The sequence below is a fragment of the Elephantulus edwardii genome, unplaced genomic scaffold, assembly GCF_000299155.1.
Source record: "Elephantulus edwardii isolate Elephantulus edwardi_28Jun2011 unplaced genomic scaffold, EleEdw1.0 scaffold00237, whole genome shotgun sequence".
In the NCBI taxonomy this organism is placed as follows: Eukaryota; Metazoa; Chordata; class Mammalia; order Macroscelidea; family Macroscelididae; genus Elephantulus; species Elephantulus edwardii.
The window spans coordinates 2,663,330-2,680,737 of NW_006399987.1; the positions used below are offsets into that span (position 1 = coordinate 2,663,330).

Here is a 17,408-nt window from a genome sequence, read left to right on the forward strand (position 1 = left end):
AGGAATATGCAGAACAGGATTCTTATTCTTAGGAATATTCTTATGAAGGTTAGATAGGAACTTTCCGCAGGGAGCAGTGAGTTGATGTTAAAAGGCAAAAGAACATCTCAGAAAAGGATTGAGAGTGATTGCACAGCGTGTAGCATGTAAACCAGCATCCCTTAGTGGTGCATGTTAAACAGAATTGCATATGCAGAAGCTGTTGAATTTTATGTTTGCTGTTTATATTCTTTAAAAAAAAAAAAACCTGAACAGCAACATATAATCTGTTTGAGTGTTTGTAGAATTTTTAGTTGTAACAGGCAAGAACTGGAAGCAGTGGGGAAGTCCTTCAGTGGGTGAGTGCTTACATCTCTAACATGGGATATTACTATGGATTTGGAAAACAGGATGACTGGTGTAGCAGTTATGCTAGGTTGTAGTGGTGGTGTTGTGTACTGTTGAACTGTTGAGTCAGAATCGCAGGTTTAATCACAAGGGAAGAGCTTGCCCATCCTTCTCCCATGGAGTAGCAGGTGGATTCAGACCACATCCTTTCAGGATTGCAGCTCAGCTTCTTAGGCCACCAGAGCTCCCTCTGCTAAACTAAGATATGCTGATTCCACAATGTTGCTTTAGTGCCACTTTTCTAAATCAGAAACCAAACTGACTCCTGGGGACCCTACAGAACAGATGGGAAGGCCCCATAGAGTTTCCAAGGCTGTAAGTGTTTTTTGGGAAAGCATACAGCCACGTCTTTGTTAAAAGGAGCAGCTGATGGCTTCAGAGCACCAGCCTTTTGGTTTGCTGCTCTGTGCTCGAACCTCTGCGCTCCCAGGGCTCCTCCACAACTCATTGCCGTTGAGGTGGTTCTGACTCAGGAATCCCCCTCCATCAGGTTTCTGAGCCTATGAATCTTAACGAGAGGTGACTGCTCATCTTCCTGTGCTGCCCCGGTGGATCTGAACCAACAAGGACACAGCCTTTTGGTCAGCAGCACAGTGGACAGTGCTCTTAAAATGACAGAATCCTAGAAATGATGGGCAGGTTGGTGGTTGCATGTTGTTGGCAAGGCCAGAGCTTGCAAAGGGACATCTTGCTTAGAAAGGTGGAGAGTCTGCTGAAGAGGATGCCAATGATGTGGCTTGACACAGTGGCTGTAATGGTGGATTTAAGATTGTCAGAGATGCTGAGGATAGCACAGGGTAGGGCAGGGTTCAGATCCATTGTTCATAGGGTCAGTGTGTATTGTCATCCACTCACAGCGCTCAGCAAGGTGTTGGGGGAGGGTGAGAGGAGTGTGTGTCTGAAAGGGCTGCAGGCTGGGCCTTCTGCCGTTGGTTGGCCCTGTTCTGTTTCAGCATCAGTGTCCCAGCTCTGGTACTGCCCTGTCGACGGGGGTTTGTTCTCTGGCTTTGTAGGAGCATTGGAGAAGGGAGTGTGGTTGAGTGAGGAGCACGTTACTTAAGGTTGCCGTTAATTAGCTCATCGCATCAAGCAAGTTCTCTTCATTTTTTTCCCCCCAAGTTGTGTGGACTTGCGCCTTCTTTGCAGGCTGTTATGGGGGAAGAGATACGTGGGATCTGTTTATTTCTTAGGACTGTGTGTGAATCATCTAAATTTTGCATTCTCTCAAAATGAAAGTTTCATTTTGTAAAGGCACTTTTACCCGTTAAAACCATCTTTATGATAGAATTTATTTTATGTTCTGAGGGTGTAGAATTTTAAGAATTTGTGTTACTTTAAACTAGACGAAACCTCTAAGAGAAGTGAATGCAAAATTAAATGCATGCAGAGTTAAGTAAGCCCAAGCCCCCTCCACACCAGGAGGGTAGATTGGAAAGGTGGGAAGATTTTGTGAATTTGCTTCCCTCAGCCTCTGTCTCCTGCCTGAAGAGCTAAACATCTTTCTGTTCACCCACAAGCAAGTTTTGTCTGTTGTTAGGTCCTATCAAGACATTTTCGCGGTCTCAGGATGAAACACTATCTAGTCCTACTGTGGACATTGTTTATTGAACAGTAGTTGAAAATGACTCCTTTAAATCCATTGGCATTTGCCATTTTCTAAAGTCTTGCCCTCCATCATTCCTTTAATCCTAACCAACTGAAACTGAGGTGAAGATGGACTGTTCCATCCTTGTTTTTGACCCCATTCTGAAGATTAAGCCTGAAGTCCCACACCTGCCTCAAGTGCACACCCATGACTCCTGTCTCCTCCATCAGGTACTGCTCCACAGTCCTAGTGGTCCTTTGGTCCTGCGTCTCAGTGGGAATTCCAGAAACATCTTTGCCAGGTTTTTTTTTGTCATGTAATTTTTGAAGTGATTACTATCCTTCCACAAGAAGAAAGTACATCGTAACACTCACTAGAAAATTTATGGGCATTCCTTTAAACGGAAAATAATTTGTGAAAATACTTATATGTTTTTCCATTTTATGATCCAGTAAGAAAACTTTTTTAAAATATTACTATGTAGGGAAGCTCTGGTGGCCTAGTGGTAAGGAGCTGCAACTACAATCCCAGAGGCACACGGTTCAAATCCATCAGATGCTCTGCCGAGGAAGGAGGGACAATCTCCTCCTGTACCAGTCAGATCTGATTTGATGGTACACTCACACAAAAATAATAAAAAATTAAAAAAAAAGTTACTATGTAATTTTTAAATTTTACTTTTTGTTTGTTTTTAATAATTTTAATCAGCATTTACAGAGATTTTGGATTTCCATTCATTCATTGCTGCACTTCTCTCCCCACCTATCCCTCCCCCACTCCAGTTCGCTCCTCTCTTTCAAAAATAAAAGAAACACTCCTTCCCTGGTACACAATCCCCCTGCACCCCTCTCACCTCCCCAAGTACATTCCACTGTGCAACCTTAATTGTGGACTCTTGTGATAAATTTTACTTTTTAAAAATTGTTTTAGTAAAATGCTCTTGGAAACAACCAGGATTCATTGAACTAAACGCCAGGGTGTGTGGGATTTCTAAATTGCTCAGCAGGTGTTGATGACCGGATTTTAGACTGATGTTCTGAGTTGGCTGCTTTATCAGTCCTTTCAAGTATGTCCTGATGACGTGAATCTGCAAAAGCCCAAGGAGTCACTTCATGGCCCAAGATAGGATGTGTCCCATGGTTAGGAAGCACCAGGTTTCAGCATTGTGCGTTTCAGAGCTGCATTCCAACTCAAAAGATGTGCATCTATTTCAAGACCATTTCCTGTGAGGGAGAGCTATGAACTCTGTGAAACATCTTGCAATGGCCAAGTGCCTGCACAAGTATGTCATGTTCTGTCCATGCTGGAAGATGAGTGGGACTGCTCCAGCACCAGTGTTGAGCCACGAATGCTAACTTGAATGTTCCTTTACCAACAACAAATGCTATGAGCCTCATAGTTAGTAAGCAGTCTGAAAGATGGACTCCACAACTGATATGTAATACTTGTGGTTTAAACTCTGTTAACTGCATGCTGTGGGTGGGATGGTCTCCGGAACCATGAAAAGGAAAGACATGAACCACGTGGATTGGATCATCCTAACCACACCGATCAGAAGATCAGGAGACATACTACATTGTCTGCAGTCAAGGACCTTTCCAAATTACTAAGGTGAAATGATACCAGTTTGAGGACTAAGGTGTACCCGATTCAGGCTATATAGTCTTTTCAGTCACTTGCTGTTCATCTGAGAGCTGGACAGTGAATAAGGATGACAAAAGAATTGATGCCTTTGAGCTGTGGTATTGGAGAAGAGCATTGAATATCTATCTCATGGACTGCCAAAAGAAAAAACAGATATCTTGGAGAGGTTGGGGTCAGAGTGCTCCTTGGAGACAAAGATGACAAAGCTTTGCCTCACATATTTTAGGCATGTTAGGAAAGGCTGTTCCTTAGAGAGGGACATCATGCTTGGAAAGATCGAGGAAAGAAAGGAAGATCCTCAAGCAGGTGGATTAACACAGTGATGGCTGCAGTGGGCTTGAGTATGTCTGAAATAATGAGAATGGCGCAGGGTAGGATCAGATGATTGGTGCTCATGCTTTTGTCCACCAAATTGGGACGCATCACCTTGACCTAATCTAAGGGAAGAAGGTTCTGGAATGAATGGGCTGCAGACTGCAAAGTGGTAATAAGGACCAGCTTGAGTGCGTGCTTTTTGATGGGATGGCATTTTGATACGAAAATCATATGTTTGGCAGCAGGTTTTTCAGTAGGTGTGTTGTAAGCTCCATCTAGGGCTAAATTTCGTCCTTAAGATAACACCTTGAAGAATTGGGACAGGGACAGCCTCGATGGTAAAGTGGGTTGTTATAAATTTAATGTGTTGACTCAGTTACCCAAGCACATAGAAAAAGTGATGAACATATTTATGGTGAACGTATCTAAAATCTGACACTGAAATTTGACCATATATTTTGTTCATCCATTTAACCAATTTTTATCTTTATTGTTATGTTTGTTTTTTTAAAGCACAAAGTACAGAGGGATCCTATACAGTTTCTCTGCTTGCAGTTTTTCCTATTAACATTCTCTGTTACTATGGTAATGAGCTCTGGTAGTGCAGTGCTTTTATGTATTGGGCTGATAACTTAAAGGTCATCACTTGGAATCCACCAGCTGCTTCTTGGTAGAAAGATGAGCAGTTTTCTTCCATAATCTTTACTTCTTGGAAGCCCCGGGAAGGGTTCCGCTGTACAGCGGAGGGTTTGGTTTTTATTACTGCAGTGCATTTGTGTCGTTGATAGAGTACTGTTGATGTGTTTTGTTAACTAAGGTTCAGAGTTTATGTACACTGGGTCTGATAGTGGTGAGGTCAGGGTGACTCGTGGCTAACACTCTCCAGTGTGTTTTCAGAGACTAAAACGTATAGGAGGAGATTCTACATCTTTCTCACTTGCCACAGCTGGGTTGGCAGCACAACTTCTTACACTCTAAGTGACTCATTACTGAGAAGTCGATCATCCCTCTGTGTAGCCACTGTATCCTCCTGTTCATCTACTTGTCGCTCCCCCGGGTAGCCACTATGATCTTTTTCACTGCCTGTAGTTTTGCCTTCTACACTTCTACACTTTTCATATTTTCTTTTTATACTTCAAAGTAACAGAAAGTTGCAGTCTTCCCTCCGACTGTTACCTGCTGTTAGTTGTGGCCTGTGGATCCATTCCATGTCATGGTTAACCTGCGTGCCCAGTTGGTCCGTGGGGTCTTCTGCAGTGGCTGAGTTTTGCTGTGCCACTTTTTTGAAAAAAAAAAATTTAATTTTTTATCATTTGTGTGTGTGTATACCTTCAAATCAGATTTGACTGGTACAGGAGGAGATGGTTCCTCCTTCTCCAGCAAAGCATCTGGTGGATTTGAACCGCACACCTCTGGGATTGCAGTGCAGCTTCTTGCCACTGGGCCACCAGGGCTCACCTCCACTTTCTTCTTTTAAAGAAGGAAGCAGATCACCAGACTTCCGAGGCACCTCTGGGTAGGTTTGAACCACCTACTTTTTGGCTAAATAATCTAGTTCTTAACCATTTGTGCCAGCAGGGACTCCTCAATATTAACTAGTGTTCAACATTGTTATGGACCATTGAGTCGGAACTGACCGGTAGCTGACCTAGTTTGATCACACAGGAGGAGATTGCCCATCTTTCGACCACAGAGCAGCTGGTGGATTTAAACCACATGCCTTCAGGATGCAGCGCAGTTTCTTACCACTAGGCCACCAGATCTCACTAGAAGTCAACATTGGTTGTAGTTTTTGTTTCTTTTTTATTATTATTATTATTATTATTATTATTATTATTATTATTATTATTTTTGTGTGAGTGTACTGGTCAAATCAGATCTGACTGGTACAGGAGGAGACTGCCCCTCCTTCCCCGGCAGAGCATCTGGTGGATTCGAACTGTGCGCCTCTGGGATTGTAGTTGCAGGTCCTTGCCACTAGGCCACCAGAGCGCGCCTAGTTTTTGTTTCTTAAGAAGCTCTTGAGTATGAGTATTGATCCCTGCAGGTGCACTCCTAACCAGTCAATACTCAGACCTTGACCATCATCCCCAAGGAAACCACTGGATTCTGTTCTCTTCCCCCCTTTCTTTTTCCTGTCTCTGATTGGGAGCTCTAGTGGCCTAGTCCATAGGGAGTTGAGCTCCTAAGGCAAAGATGGTACCTGTGGGTGTTTGACTCCTCTAGTAGTTATGAAGGAGGAAGAGGAAGATGGACAGTCTGCTGCTGAGCAAGCTCCTGCCTCGGAAACCCAGTGGGGGGCCCCTTGTGAGTTGTGACTTTTTACTCTTAAAGAGAACTCTGGTGGTGTGGTGCTGCTAATTGAAGAGCTAGTTCTGGAGGAAGGTGGGCGTCTCCTCTCCATGGGGGAGTACGGCCTCTGAAACAGATGGGAGGCCAGGAGCCTTCCGAATTGACTTGGTGGCAGTTTCACCCTTCCCTCTCTGCTTATCTTCTCCCTGGACTGTGTTGTGGTGCTTTTCTTTCTTCGTTGGTGTCTGGTGTGTCTCCCCACCACCGCTAAATAGTAACCCTCCATTGATTTTTTTTTAACAATAATGACATAGGCGCTAACCTTTAATTAAGTGCTTGAAAGGAATGACCTCTAAATAAGGGGGGGTATGTGCGCAACACAGCTGAGGCTCTCTGCATTTACTTCAGTTTTAAGTGTCTAATCAAACATTTCTCTCAGAGATTTTTGAAGTTTTTTTTTTGTTTGTTTAAAACTTTTTGTTTTAAACTCCCAATGGGTTTTAAATATAAATCCTACAAAGCCTTTAATTAGAAACTCTGGAAGCTTGGTTTAACCTTCGTTACCTTGTTACTTAGAGTTGCTGTAAAACATATAAAAACTAAAAAACTAATTTATTCTTTCATACTTTTTTTTTTGGCCTCTTTCATACTTCTAAAAGTTACAAATCCAAATCAGGATTGGTGTTTTTGGTTTTGGGTTTTTGTTTTTTTTCTCTGAGCCTGTGTGTGACCCTACACTAATGTTTTCTCATTAACATAACAAAAGAGAATGTGGGGCTTTTTAGTTTTGTTTTTTTTCTCTGGTGGATTCACATCCACAGATTCAAGAACCATGACTTCAGCATGGACTTTTAGGGGATAGAGTGTAATCCATGATAGCCTGTATGTTATTTAACATCTCTCCATTTGCTATTTATAGTGAGAGAAATTAGAGATTAGGAGCTTGGTATACAAAGAAAGCATTAGGCTATGGTGCTGTGTTTCACTTGGAAGAGAATGAAGACTTTTCCTCGGTTCATTTTCATGTTCACATCCTTGAAGCAGGATTTATCTGCTTTTTCAACACTGTCCTCAACAGCTAGCCCAGTACTTGGCACAGAGGAGTTAAGGACTAAATACTTGTTGAATTAATAAATAGCATTCGAACTATCAATTTTCATTATCAGATTGATGAGATTACAGCACTGAGAGGGAGGGGTGAAGCTGGTGACTGTAACCCAGGACTTGTAACTGTCACTACAGCTGATTCCTGACCATAGAGCTCATAGGTATTAACCGTGCTAGTTAGAAACAGGCTGGGCCCCTTGTTCTTCCCTTTAGAATGAGATTTCCTGAACTTTAATGTTTAGATTATCTGTGGTGACTGTGCATCTGCAAATGCATTAGGAAAAAAAAATTAAATGATGCACCAATGAATCCCAGAACATTCCTTACCCAGCATCTCAGCCACGCATTTTACAGTTGCAGACCTTTCCCTTCTGCATTCTCGACTCTCACTGGAGTGTGATAGAGCAAATAGCAGGCATATACATTCAGTCATAAATACCAACGTAGATGTCTAAAAGATAGATACCCTTCACAGCACAACCATAGGAGCTCTGGTGTCTTGGTCGTAAGGAGTTGCACTGCCACCCCAAAGCAGGCAGTTCAAATCCATCAATTGCTCCATTGGAGAAAGATGGGCAATCTCCTCCCCTTCAATTTATTTTACAAAGAAGGGAAATAACTCACAAAACACCCCAACAATAATGTTATCAGCTCCTAACTGCCTGGATGATAATTCTTAATACAAGATACAGTTTTGCTGGGTTATTTCTTAATAAATTGGGCCTCACTGCACCCTGGTGTCCACTCTGTGCTTTCACAGGTTGGCTCGTTTAACTTTCACAACTCCCTACAAATTCAGGGGACTCGATCACTGCCCAAGGAAACACGTTCAGAGCAGCTCTGCCGTTGACTCATGAATAGGGTTTCAGACCCACAACTGTTTGGGGGGGGTCAGCACCAGAGCCAAGAGTGCTTTCCACTCTGCCCTTCTCATTCCTTCCCCTGCCAGGAATCTCTGATCTTACCCAGCCTGCCCTTTGCCTTGCTCTGCAGGCAGTCACCTCCACTCCACCCTTCAGTTTTAGGGTTCAACTTTGAATCATTTAAATTTACTCCTAGGATTGGTAGGTAGGTCTGCTGAAACATTGTGGAAAATTCTTGTTTTAGCTTGTCATCTCACAGTGGTATCCTTGAAGTATGTGCCTTTCCAGGATTGAGCTCTCAGTGTGGGTCTGAATGTCTAGATGGACAGCACTAGCTTTTGTGTGGAGTGGTTGCATTCACCCATGTGTATTGTGCTGAACACACACACACACACACTCACATTCTCTCACACACATTCTCTCCCCTCCTCACTCACACACACACCCTCCCCCTCTCTCACACACACACTCGCGCACACTCTCACACACTCACTCTTTCACACACACTCTCCCCACCTCTCACACACACACACACTCTCTCTCACTCACACACACTCAACATACACTCCCGCCCTCCACCCCCTTTACTCATTTGGAAGATCTCAGTCTGGACCAGATTGTTTGCACAGGATGAGAGTTGAGTGGGTTGTAGTTAGCGTGTTATTTAGAGACCAGATTTGCAGTTAGAGCTGTGATTGTCCTAGAGCCGCGTGCTGTGATCTTCAGTTGTCTCAGCCTCGCTGTGGTTGGAGCCAGGCTGTGTCTGGTTGACCTGTTGACTGGAAGCTTGTTGGAAGCATCTTTTTCCGTTTTCTAGAAGCCTGTTAGAAGGTCTTCCTTCCTCAGGGTCAGAGAGCACCTTTCCTCTCTAGGTACCAAGACTTTGAGGAGCATTTCCGGCTGCATCGTTCTTTTGAGATGTGAATACCTTTATTTATGTTTGTAAAAGCCGATTTTTCCATATAAGGAAATGATGAAAAAAATTGAGAAAATAGTCATAAAAACCATTCAAGTTCAGCTTGAAGTCAGAGCTGGCTTTTAGAAACTCAGTGTTTCATTTTCAGGGAGCTTTATAATTAGTTCAATCCCTGGGCTTAATTATGGTTACTTGGAAATGAGGTGTCCTGCTGCATTGTGGGGCACCTTCTTGTGAAAACACTGCTCTCATTCATACTATTGGCTGACTGGTTGCTAAAATTATACTGTCTCTGAAATACTTGAAACTAAAAAGATTTTCTGGTCTTATAGATAGTTGAAGTGTTGATAACACCAAGGAAATCTGTCACAGTTTGAAAAGATAAGCAAAAGTTTGGTTTCCAGACACTACAGAAAAGAAGTAAAAATGGTAAGAAAGAAAACTCATTTGTCTGTTTCTTTGTTTTAAATCACAGATGCTGTTTCTTGATACACAGAGGTGCTTGTAGTATTCCCCCAAAGCATTTCACTCTTGTCACTTTCGTTAGGCTTTCCTCTCCCCAGAGCCCAGCCTACCTCCTCGAGGCTGTCAGTCCCCCGTGGACTCATGGGAGCACACTTAAAGCCTCGGGAGGAGAACAGTGGCTCTAAGGGCTGTGGCCACATGACAAGCCAAGCGGGGGGAGGAGAGGAGGGACTGTGAGGGAAGACCATCACTTCTGGAGCCATACACCCCAGTGTACCCCACACTCCTGGGCCCACCTCAGACAACTGCTACCCCTACATCCAACTTTAGTTATGAAATGGGTGTATATAAGAACTCAGAAATTCTGTAAGTGCTGCGTCCCTCCCACTGCCCAGAGGGAACACCTGGTGGGTTGGTTGTCTGATTCTTCAGATCCTTAGTTGTGTATATGTAGTGTTTTCAGCATAATTCTGAGTTGTGCAGTTTTTACATGGTGGGTCTTTTATAGCTATTTTTAACTTCTCTTTCCTGTTTCAGCGTCCAGTGCGAATTTTTGTGAATGATGATCGCCATGTGATGGCAAAACATTCTTCCGTTTATCCAACCCAAGAGGAACTAGAAGCTGTTCAGAACATGGTGTCACACACTGAGAGAGCTCTCAAAGCAGTGTCTGACTGGATCGATGAGCAGGAGAAAGGAAGCAACGAAAATGCCGAGTCTGAGAACATGGATGCGCCCCCAGAGGATGAGAGCAAAGAGGGGGCTGGGTAGGTTTCATAGCTTCTGTGTCTCCTCTCTACAGCATTGGTTTTCCTGGGTTGCCTTCTGGCCAGATTGATTGACCCTGTGCTGTGTGCTTCGGTCCCACAGGGAACAGAAGACAGAACACATGACCAGAACCCTGCGGGGTGTGATGCGTGTTGGCCTCGTAGCAAAGGGCCTTCTGCTCAAGGGGGACTTGGACCTGGAGCTGGTCCTGTTATGTAAGGAGAAGCCCACCACCGCCCTCCTGGACAAGGTGGCCGACAACCTAGCCATCCAGCTCACTGTGAGTATGACCACGGGCAGGGACGTCTGCTTGTCAAGGCCGTTGGGCCGAGGAAGAAATGCCCTGCACCACAGGACACCAGACCCACCTCTTCCCCTGCCTGTGCTGCTGCCTTCACGTTAGGGAATGGGCAAGAAGGTCCTCGAGCACCTAAGGTGGGCGGCTACGATGGTACCCAGTCACTCTGCCGGCCAGTAGTGATCTGTGTCAACACGCAGGCCGCAGTGTCCTGGGAATGTCCAAGAACAGTTCATGGAACATGAATTCACATACTAGTACAGTGATGAACTAATCCAAACCTGGATTTGAAAAACAAAAATATATTTAAAAGCCAGGTTTTTGTTTTACTGGGACCATGTCCAGAGTGAGTCACTTGCTGTTGAGCTGGTTCTGCCTCTTGGCGACCCTGTATGTCAGTGGAACGAACCACTCCGGAGGGTTTGTGGTTCCCGAGTTTTCTGCAGTAGACCACCAGGCCCTCCTGAGGTCCCCCTGGGTGGACTTGGCCTGTGCTGTTATTGAGCATTTCCTTCCATAGATCCGAGGCCCACGTGCTCTGTGTGTGTCCGTCATCCTCATAGCAGCCTTAGTTTTAGCATTGGGGGTGGGGGTGTGCCTGAGGTAGGGAGCAGTTTTCAGAGTTCTCATTTGGTGAGTCTTCACCAGTCACAGCTACATGCTGCCACTTCAGGACTGCTTCACCAGTCTTCAGGTCAGATCCAGCTTTAGGATAAGCAAAGAAACGGGTAAAAAATTGTCATAAAACTCATTTATAGCAAAAAACCACTGTTAACCCTGCACGTGTGTGCATTCTGCCACTTGCACAGTGAACACTTCAGGGACTTTGTAGGGGCCCTCGAGGTGCTCGTTGGCAGGCAGAAGTTGGGACAGCCCGCCTCCATGACCCTTTCTCCCCGGAAGCCGTTCAGAGCAGTCCTTACTCTCCTGTAGCGGTTCTGTGAGTTAGGATTAACTCTATAATAGTAAGTTTTAGGTTTTAAAAGTTGAGACCCTCGATATATATGCTTGTCTGAGGGTGTTTTTATTTTAGTGGAAAATAATTTTTTTTAAATTATTTTTTTATTAATTTTTTTTGTGTGTACCATCAAATCGGATATGACTGGTACAGGCGAAGATTGCCCCTCCTCCAGCAGAGCATCTGGTGAATTAGAATCTTGCACCTCTGGGATTGCAGTGCAGTTTCTTGCCACTAGGCCACCAGAGCTCACCAGAAATTTTTTTTTTTAAATTTTTATTAAATTTTATTAATTTTAATGAACATTTACAGAGATTTTGGGTTTCCATTCATTCATTGTTGCACTATTTTCTCTACCCTCACCCCCAGTTCGTTCCTCTTTTTCCCCCCCCCTTGAAAGTCTTTTAATTACCCCATTGCCACAGTGCTTGTCAAATCCAGTTCTGATTAATCAATCTCCTTTGTCACTGTGTCCATTCCATTCCCTGTCACTCCTCCCTGAGAGAGACTTCACCCTGATTCATAAGGAAAAGGGGATGGTGTATTCTCTTAGCTACTTCCTACTTGGGACGCTGTAGGTTTCAGGGTAAAGATCTTCTCCCACTACTCTAAAGGGCCCCTTTGGCAATAGGAAACACGTAGACTATTATGGAGATTGATTTTGGAATTTAGATGCACTGTTATCAATTGTGCTTAGCCGTACATGTTCATATCCTTGAAGATGTATCATGGAACTGTTGCAGCGTAGAAGACACAAATTTAACTAACAGGTTAAAAGTGTATGAGTCAAAAATCAAAAGCAATAATATTCCAAGTAGAGGTTCTAACAGTGGCACAAATCAAGTTACAGAGGGAAGGTAGGGAAAATAATTTTTAAATTCGTTTTATCCTCTAATAGAAAAAGGAAACTAGTTGCCATAAACATTTTGCTGTCCAGAGAGATTTTGAGAACGAGCTGCTGGCGTTTTAAGTGGGTGGAGGCTCAAGGTACTGCCGAGTATCCTGCAGGGCGCCAGTAGCCCCGCCACAGGGAACCATCCAGGCCACGATATTAGTCATGCTTAGCTTGGGGAGTACACATTTAGATTTTTCAGAAGCTTGTTTGCAAATTTTCTGTAAGCCTGTAGGATAGTTGTTTCCCTTTGGGGGGAAAATGCTTACACTATCTTGGTCTAGTGAGATGTACTAAAGAAAGTGAAAATCAGACTGGTGAACATGAACATCCTTCATTAATGCAGCAGATCGTGATTTTGTTAATTGTTGGGGAAATACCTGTGACAGTTTTCAGGATCAGCAGTGGCTGAAGGTATAATTCCGTGACTCTGCTTACCATCTTCCTGTTGGGCAGTTGTCGCCACACTCGTTCTCTCGATTTCTCACGACCATTAGAATACATGCTCTTTTCTAGCCATCACGTGATAGAAACTGTCTCGTGCCGCTTATTTTCATTCCACACTCTGATGACCACTCGAGCGAGTGTGGACGTGGCCTTGGCTGCTCTCATGGGGGGGCAGTGCCCTTCCCCCATCGTATGTGTTCGTCTCCTCACCGCTGTTGCGTAAATTAGAAACCTCAAGCTTCAGGAGATAAGTGATATGTCCAAAACCAAGCCCAAATCACTTATCTGCGTGATTTTGGAGTATGAAATACTGCAGCCTGTAGATAATTGTGTCAGCTCCCCGTGGAAATCCCTTCTCTGTGTCATTACTTGCTCTGTGATGTCCCATAAAGACCCAGACTCCTGGCTAGAAAGAGAAATTCCTGGCTGTATTAACTGGTGAATAGAAAATGAATTGCTGCTTTTCCCAAAGAGAAGGTGTTTTTGAAAGTTGCCTTTTTCTCTTTCAGGCTGTAACAGAAGACAAATATGAAATACTACAATCTGTTGATGATGCTGCAATTGTGATAAAAAACACGAAGGAGCCTCCCTTGTCCCTGACCATCCACCTGACATCCCCTGTTGTCCGAGAAGAAATGGAGAAAGTAGTAGCTGGAGGTAGGGAGGCCAAGCCAGGCCAGCACGGCTCTAGAAGCGTAGTGTTTGCTCTCTGTTTATACGTGCTATTCCGTTTTCGACTGCCTTGCCCAGAGGTGTCGCTTTCTGCACCATGACTCTAGAGCACATCTCTGTTGGGTGTGAGTACTAGAGAGTTGGCAGCATGGTTGAACTAAAGTGAGTAGCACTTCTATAGGCAATTGCACCACGTCTTTTATTTATCCTAATTCTAAATGTTCACATAATAAGGTTGCACTTGTTCTGTTGAGCCATTCTCCGGCCTTGGAAAGTGTGTCCCTGGTGTGTTTATTTAAATACTAGACATCACCACATGGTTCTGCATGAATTACGTTGGCATTGTGCCAGCAGCATGTGTTGCTGCAGATCCAAGGGCGGCTTCTTTTGTCCTCTCCCATTGGCCACTTTTATCAGCGACAGGGATTGAGATACAAAGAACTGATACAGAATTTTGGCTAAACTTTGAAGCACTTGTACATTTTCCAAAAAAGAAAAAGAAAAAAAAACCACTTTTGAGTGTGAGAGACTGATAATGCTTTCACGGTTCAGAATCCTCCTGTGAATATTTCCCTCCCTTGCAAGTCTCACACTGGAGGGTGACGGCGCCAGGCCCGCTCGGAGCCCCTGACCGAGGACAGGAGAGGCCCACGCTCTGGTTCTGTGGCAACACTCGCTGGCTGAGCCCATGTTGCTGTTTGTTGATTGCCCGTGATTCTGGCACCTGATGACAACTCTCAAAGCCCTTCTAGCTTAGCCACGTAGGGACTCTGGACCTTTGACCAACAGGACTCTCTCTGTCAAGGGCTGGGGGCTAGGGCAGTCAAGCCTGTGGGCGGAGGTGGCCCCTTTGCTGCAGATACCTTATGGTATGGCTGTGGTGGGAAACAGTGGGGGTTTCTTTCCACTCTCCCCACGGATTTTTTTCCCCCCATTGACATTTTCAGCCCAGCCAGTTTATTGGGAGAATGTGGGGAGGCATGAAGTCAGTCTCTTGTAAGATAGGATTTGCCTATCTGGCCTCTCCCCCACGAGTAGCTTCCTTTTAGAGTAATTTTCCACTTTTTGACTTTTGTTTTTGTTTCCAATTTTTCCTTTTTCTATATTTTGATTGTTTTGTGTTTGGGTTTTTGGTGGTTGTGTATGGGTTTTTTTGTTGTGGTTTTTTTTTGTGTTTTTTTGTTTTTTTAAACAAAAGCCATTTTGGAGAGGCCTCCAATTTTTAAGATTTCTTCTCAGGGGAGAGTCAAATCCATTCTAGCTTCTCTTTCCCTGGTCAAGGGTGGAGATGAACTCTTTAGGAACCTCAGCTGCCCTTTAGGAAACTGCCACATCCCCTTCCCACATGACAGAAACCCCTTGGTCAAACTGTACCTTGTCTTCTTATTCCATCCATGAATAGAAACGCTATCAGTCAACGATCCCCCGGACGTTCTGGACAGGCAGAAATGCCTTGCTGCCTTGGCGTCCCTCCGACACGCCAAGTGGTTCCAGGTTTGCATTTTGTTCTTCTATTTGTCTTTTGGTAGAACATTCCTAAGTTTTAACTTGGCTAATTTTTGTCATAAAGTTCCTTTACCATTGAAGATACCTGTGCCACACTTAGCACCTGTGGCCGTGCAGTTGCTAAAGGCGCACACATACACAAATCTGATGTCCCCAGAGGAGCTCGGGACTGCAGGCCGCTGCTGCTTTGTGTTAAGAGTCATCATATTCTTATACACGTGGTGAGGTCGCCACTCACCACACACTTGATAGTTGGGAGAATTTGCTATTTACCCTTGACAAAGTAGCACCGGGAGACTTGTTTTTCCTGTTTGCTGTGCAGTTAGGGAGGTGCCCTTCTGTAAAGAACCTGTATTCTGTTCCTCTAGGCTAGAGCTAATGGACTGAAATCCTGTGTCATTGTCATCCGGGTTCTGAGAGACCTGTGCACCCGTGTGCCCACCTGGGGTCCCCTCAGAGGATGGGTAAGGACTCTTGCCATTTGGGGGTAATTAACAAGTGCAGAGCTGGCAGTGGGGAGCTATCCCTGGAACACTTGATGGGGCTTGGGCAGGAGCAGACCCTTTGGGGTGTGAGGAGCGTCACTGTCAGCTGCTTACTGCACACTGAGTGACTAGAACATGTAGGTAGGGGCCCCCCTGCACGATGCCTAGCTCAGTCTGCGCGAGGCCAGCTGGCACCAGGTCTGGCACCATGTGCTCTACCCCCTGAAGAAAATAAGTGGTTACTCTTAGAAAGGGCTCAGCACCTTAATGGGTTAGGGGCCACTTTTGGCCATCTAATTGTTTTTACAGTCTGTAACTAAGAATGCTTTTTGCATATTTCTAAATGGTTAAATTTGTAATAAAAGTATTTACATAATATATACATCATTTTGACCTTCTGGCCTATAATATTTAGTGTCAGACGGCCTTTTAAGGAAAGGTTGGCTGACCCCCGCTAGAAGATCCTCTGTCCTTTCCCTGATAAGCTCTTCAGTCTTGGTCCACCGTGTCCTCCAAGTATAGCTAACTGTTTCTCTTGCCTTCCAGCCTCTCGAGCTTCTCTGTGAGAAATCCATCGGCACAGCTAACAGACCCATGGGTGCCGGCGAGGCCCTTAGGAGAGTGCTGGAGTGCCTGGCGTCGGGAATCGTAATGCCAGGTTGGGGCCTTCTGCTTTGCCAGTTGCAGGGAAAGGACAGGCTTGAGGCCCTGAGGCCAGTCTCACTGGTCCACTGACTGGGTTAGGGCAGCAGCAGCTCCGTGTCCACCCCCTAGGGCTGAAGCATGTGACTACCCTCTTGCACCATCATATCCAGCCCTGTGCCGGGTCCGCAGCTGTCATTTAGAGGGCGGATCCAGGGGCAGCGGTGACCCACTCCCACGTGACTTTCTTGCTCTGAGATTCATGTGGATTATTTCTCTCAAGGGCTGGACGCTGAGTGGGTCACCCAGCTCGGCGTGTTTTCCAGAGCTGGGTGTGGATGGGGCGTGGGGGGTAACGCACTTGATTCCCTCAGCCAGCACAACTCTTCAGAGATGCTAAAGGATAATCCTCTGCATATCTTCCTTGTTTCCTGCCTTCAGATGGTTCTGGCATTTATGACCCTTGTGAAAAAGAAGCCACTGATGCTATTGGGCATCTAGACAGACAGCAACGGGAAGATATCACACAGAGTGCGCAGGTATAGTCATCGCCGTTGCCGACGTGAGCCCTTACCCAGTCTTTAATCACTGGCTTCCAGTTCCATTACTGGGTATTCTCAGGGTAGCCACTGAACGTGTTAGGCTCAGGTCGGGGACAGAAGGCACAGTGTCTGATACAGGCCGCCCCAATCTGGGCTGCTTCCTCCCCGGGTGCCGTGCGTGGTGGTGTCTGCCCCTCGGTCTGCTCGAGTACAGTTCTCGACACCGAGTTCAGTGAGGAGATGTGCTTGTTGTATGGACTGCTCGGGGGTCCTTCCCCTGCAGGCCCACCACGTGGCCCCGTGTGGCAACCAGTCCCCAGGTTGGAGTCTCCTGTATTCCTTTCAGGGGGGGTGGTCACGAGCTGGCCTTCCACCACAGCAAGGCTGTGCCCAGCAGTCAGGCTATCCCTGGCTGTTGGGGGACCCCTTGCTGTTGTAGGGGAGACCACTAGCAAGCTCCTCAGCTCCTGCCCCTGCTCAGAAGGCATTAGCGAACACACACCACTGGGTGATGAGCACAGGGCAGCCGAGTCAATCTTCTCTTCCCCTTCTCCAGCATGCGCTTCGACTTGCTGCTTTTGGTCAGCTCCATAAAGTCCTGGGGATGGACCCACTGCCTTCTAA

At 45.4% G+C, this 17,408-nt stretch overlaps 1 protein-coding gene across 1 annotated transcript in view; it reads left to right on the top strand.

Moving 5' to 3' along the window:
- The first annotated feature begins 9,512 nt into the window (after positions 1 to 9,512).
- Positions 9,513 to 17,408, top strand: part of ILF3 (interleukin enhancer binding factor 3, 90kDa) — a 15,519-nt gene continuing 7,623 nt past the window's right edge. The window contains exons 1-9 of the mRNA XM_006898846.1: positions 9,513 to 9,538; positions 10,112 to 10,341; positions 10,445 to 10,622; positions 13,447 to 13,594; positions 15,012 to 15,103; positions 15,484 to 15,579; positions 16,147 to 16,258; positions 16,684 to 16,781; positions 17,341 to 17,403. Of these exons, the coding sequence (XP_006898908.1) occupies positions 9,536 to 9,538; positions 10,112 to 10,341; positions 10,445 to 10,622; positions 13,447 to 13,594; positions 15,012 to 15,103; positions 15,484 to 15,579; positions 16,147 to 16,258; positions 16,684 to 16,781; positions 17,341 to 17,403 (1,020 nt within the window). The 5' untranslated portion in view covers positions 9,513 to 9,535. The remainder of the gene's footprint in view (positions 9,539 to 10,111; positions 10,342 to 10,444; positions 10,623 to 13,446; positions 13,595 to 15,011; positions 15,104 to 15,483; positions 15,580 to 16,146; positions 16,259 to 16,683; positions 16,782 to 17,340; positions 17,404 to 17,408) is intronic.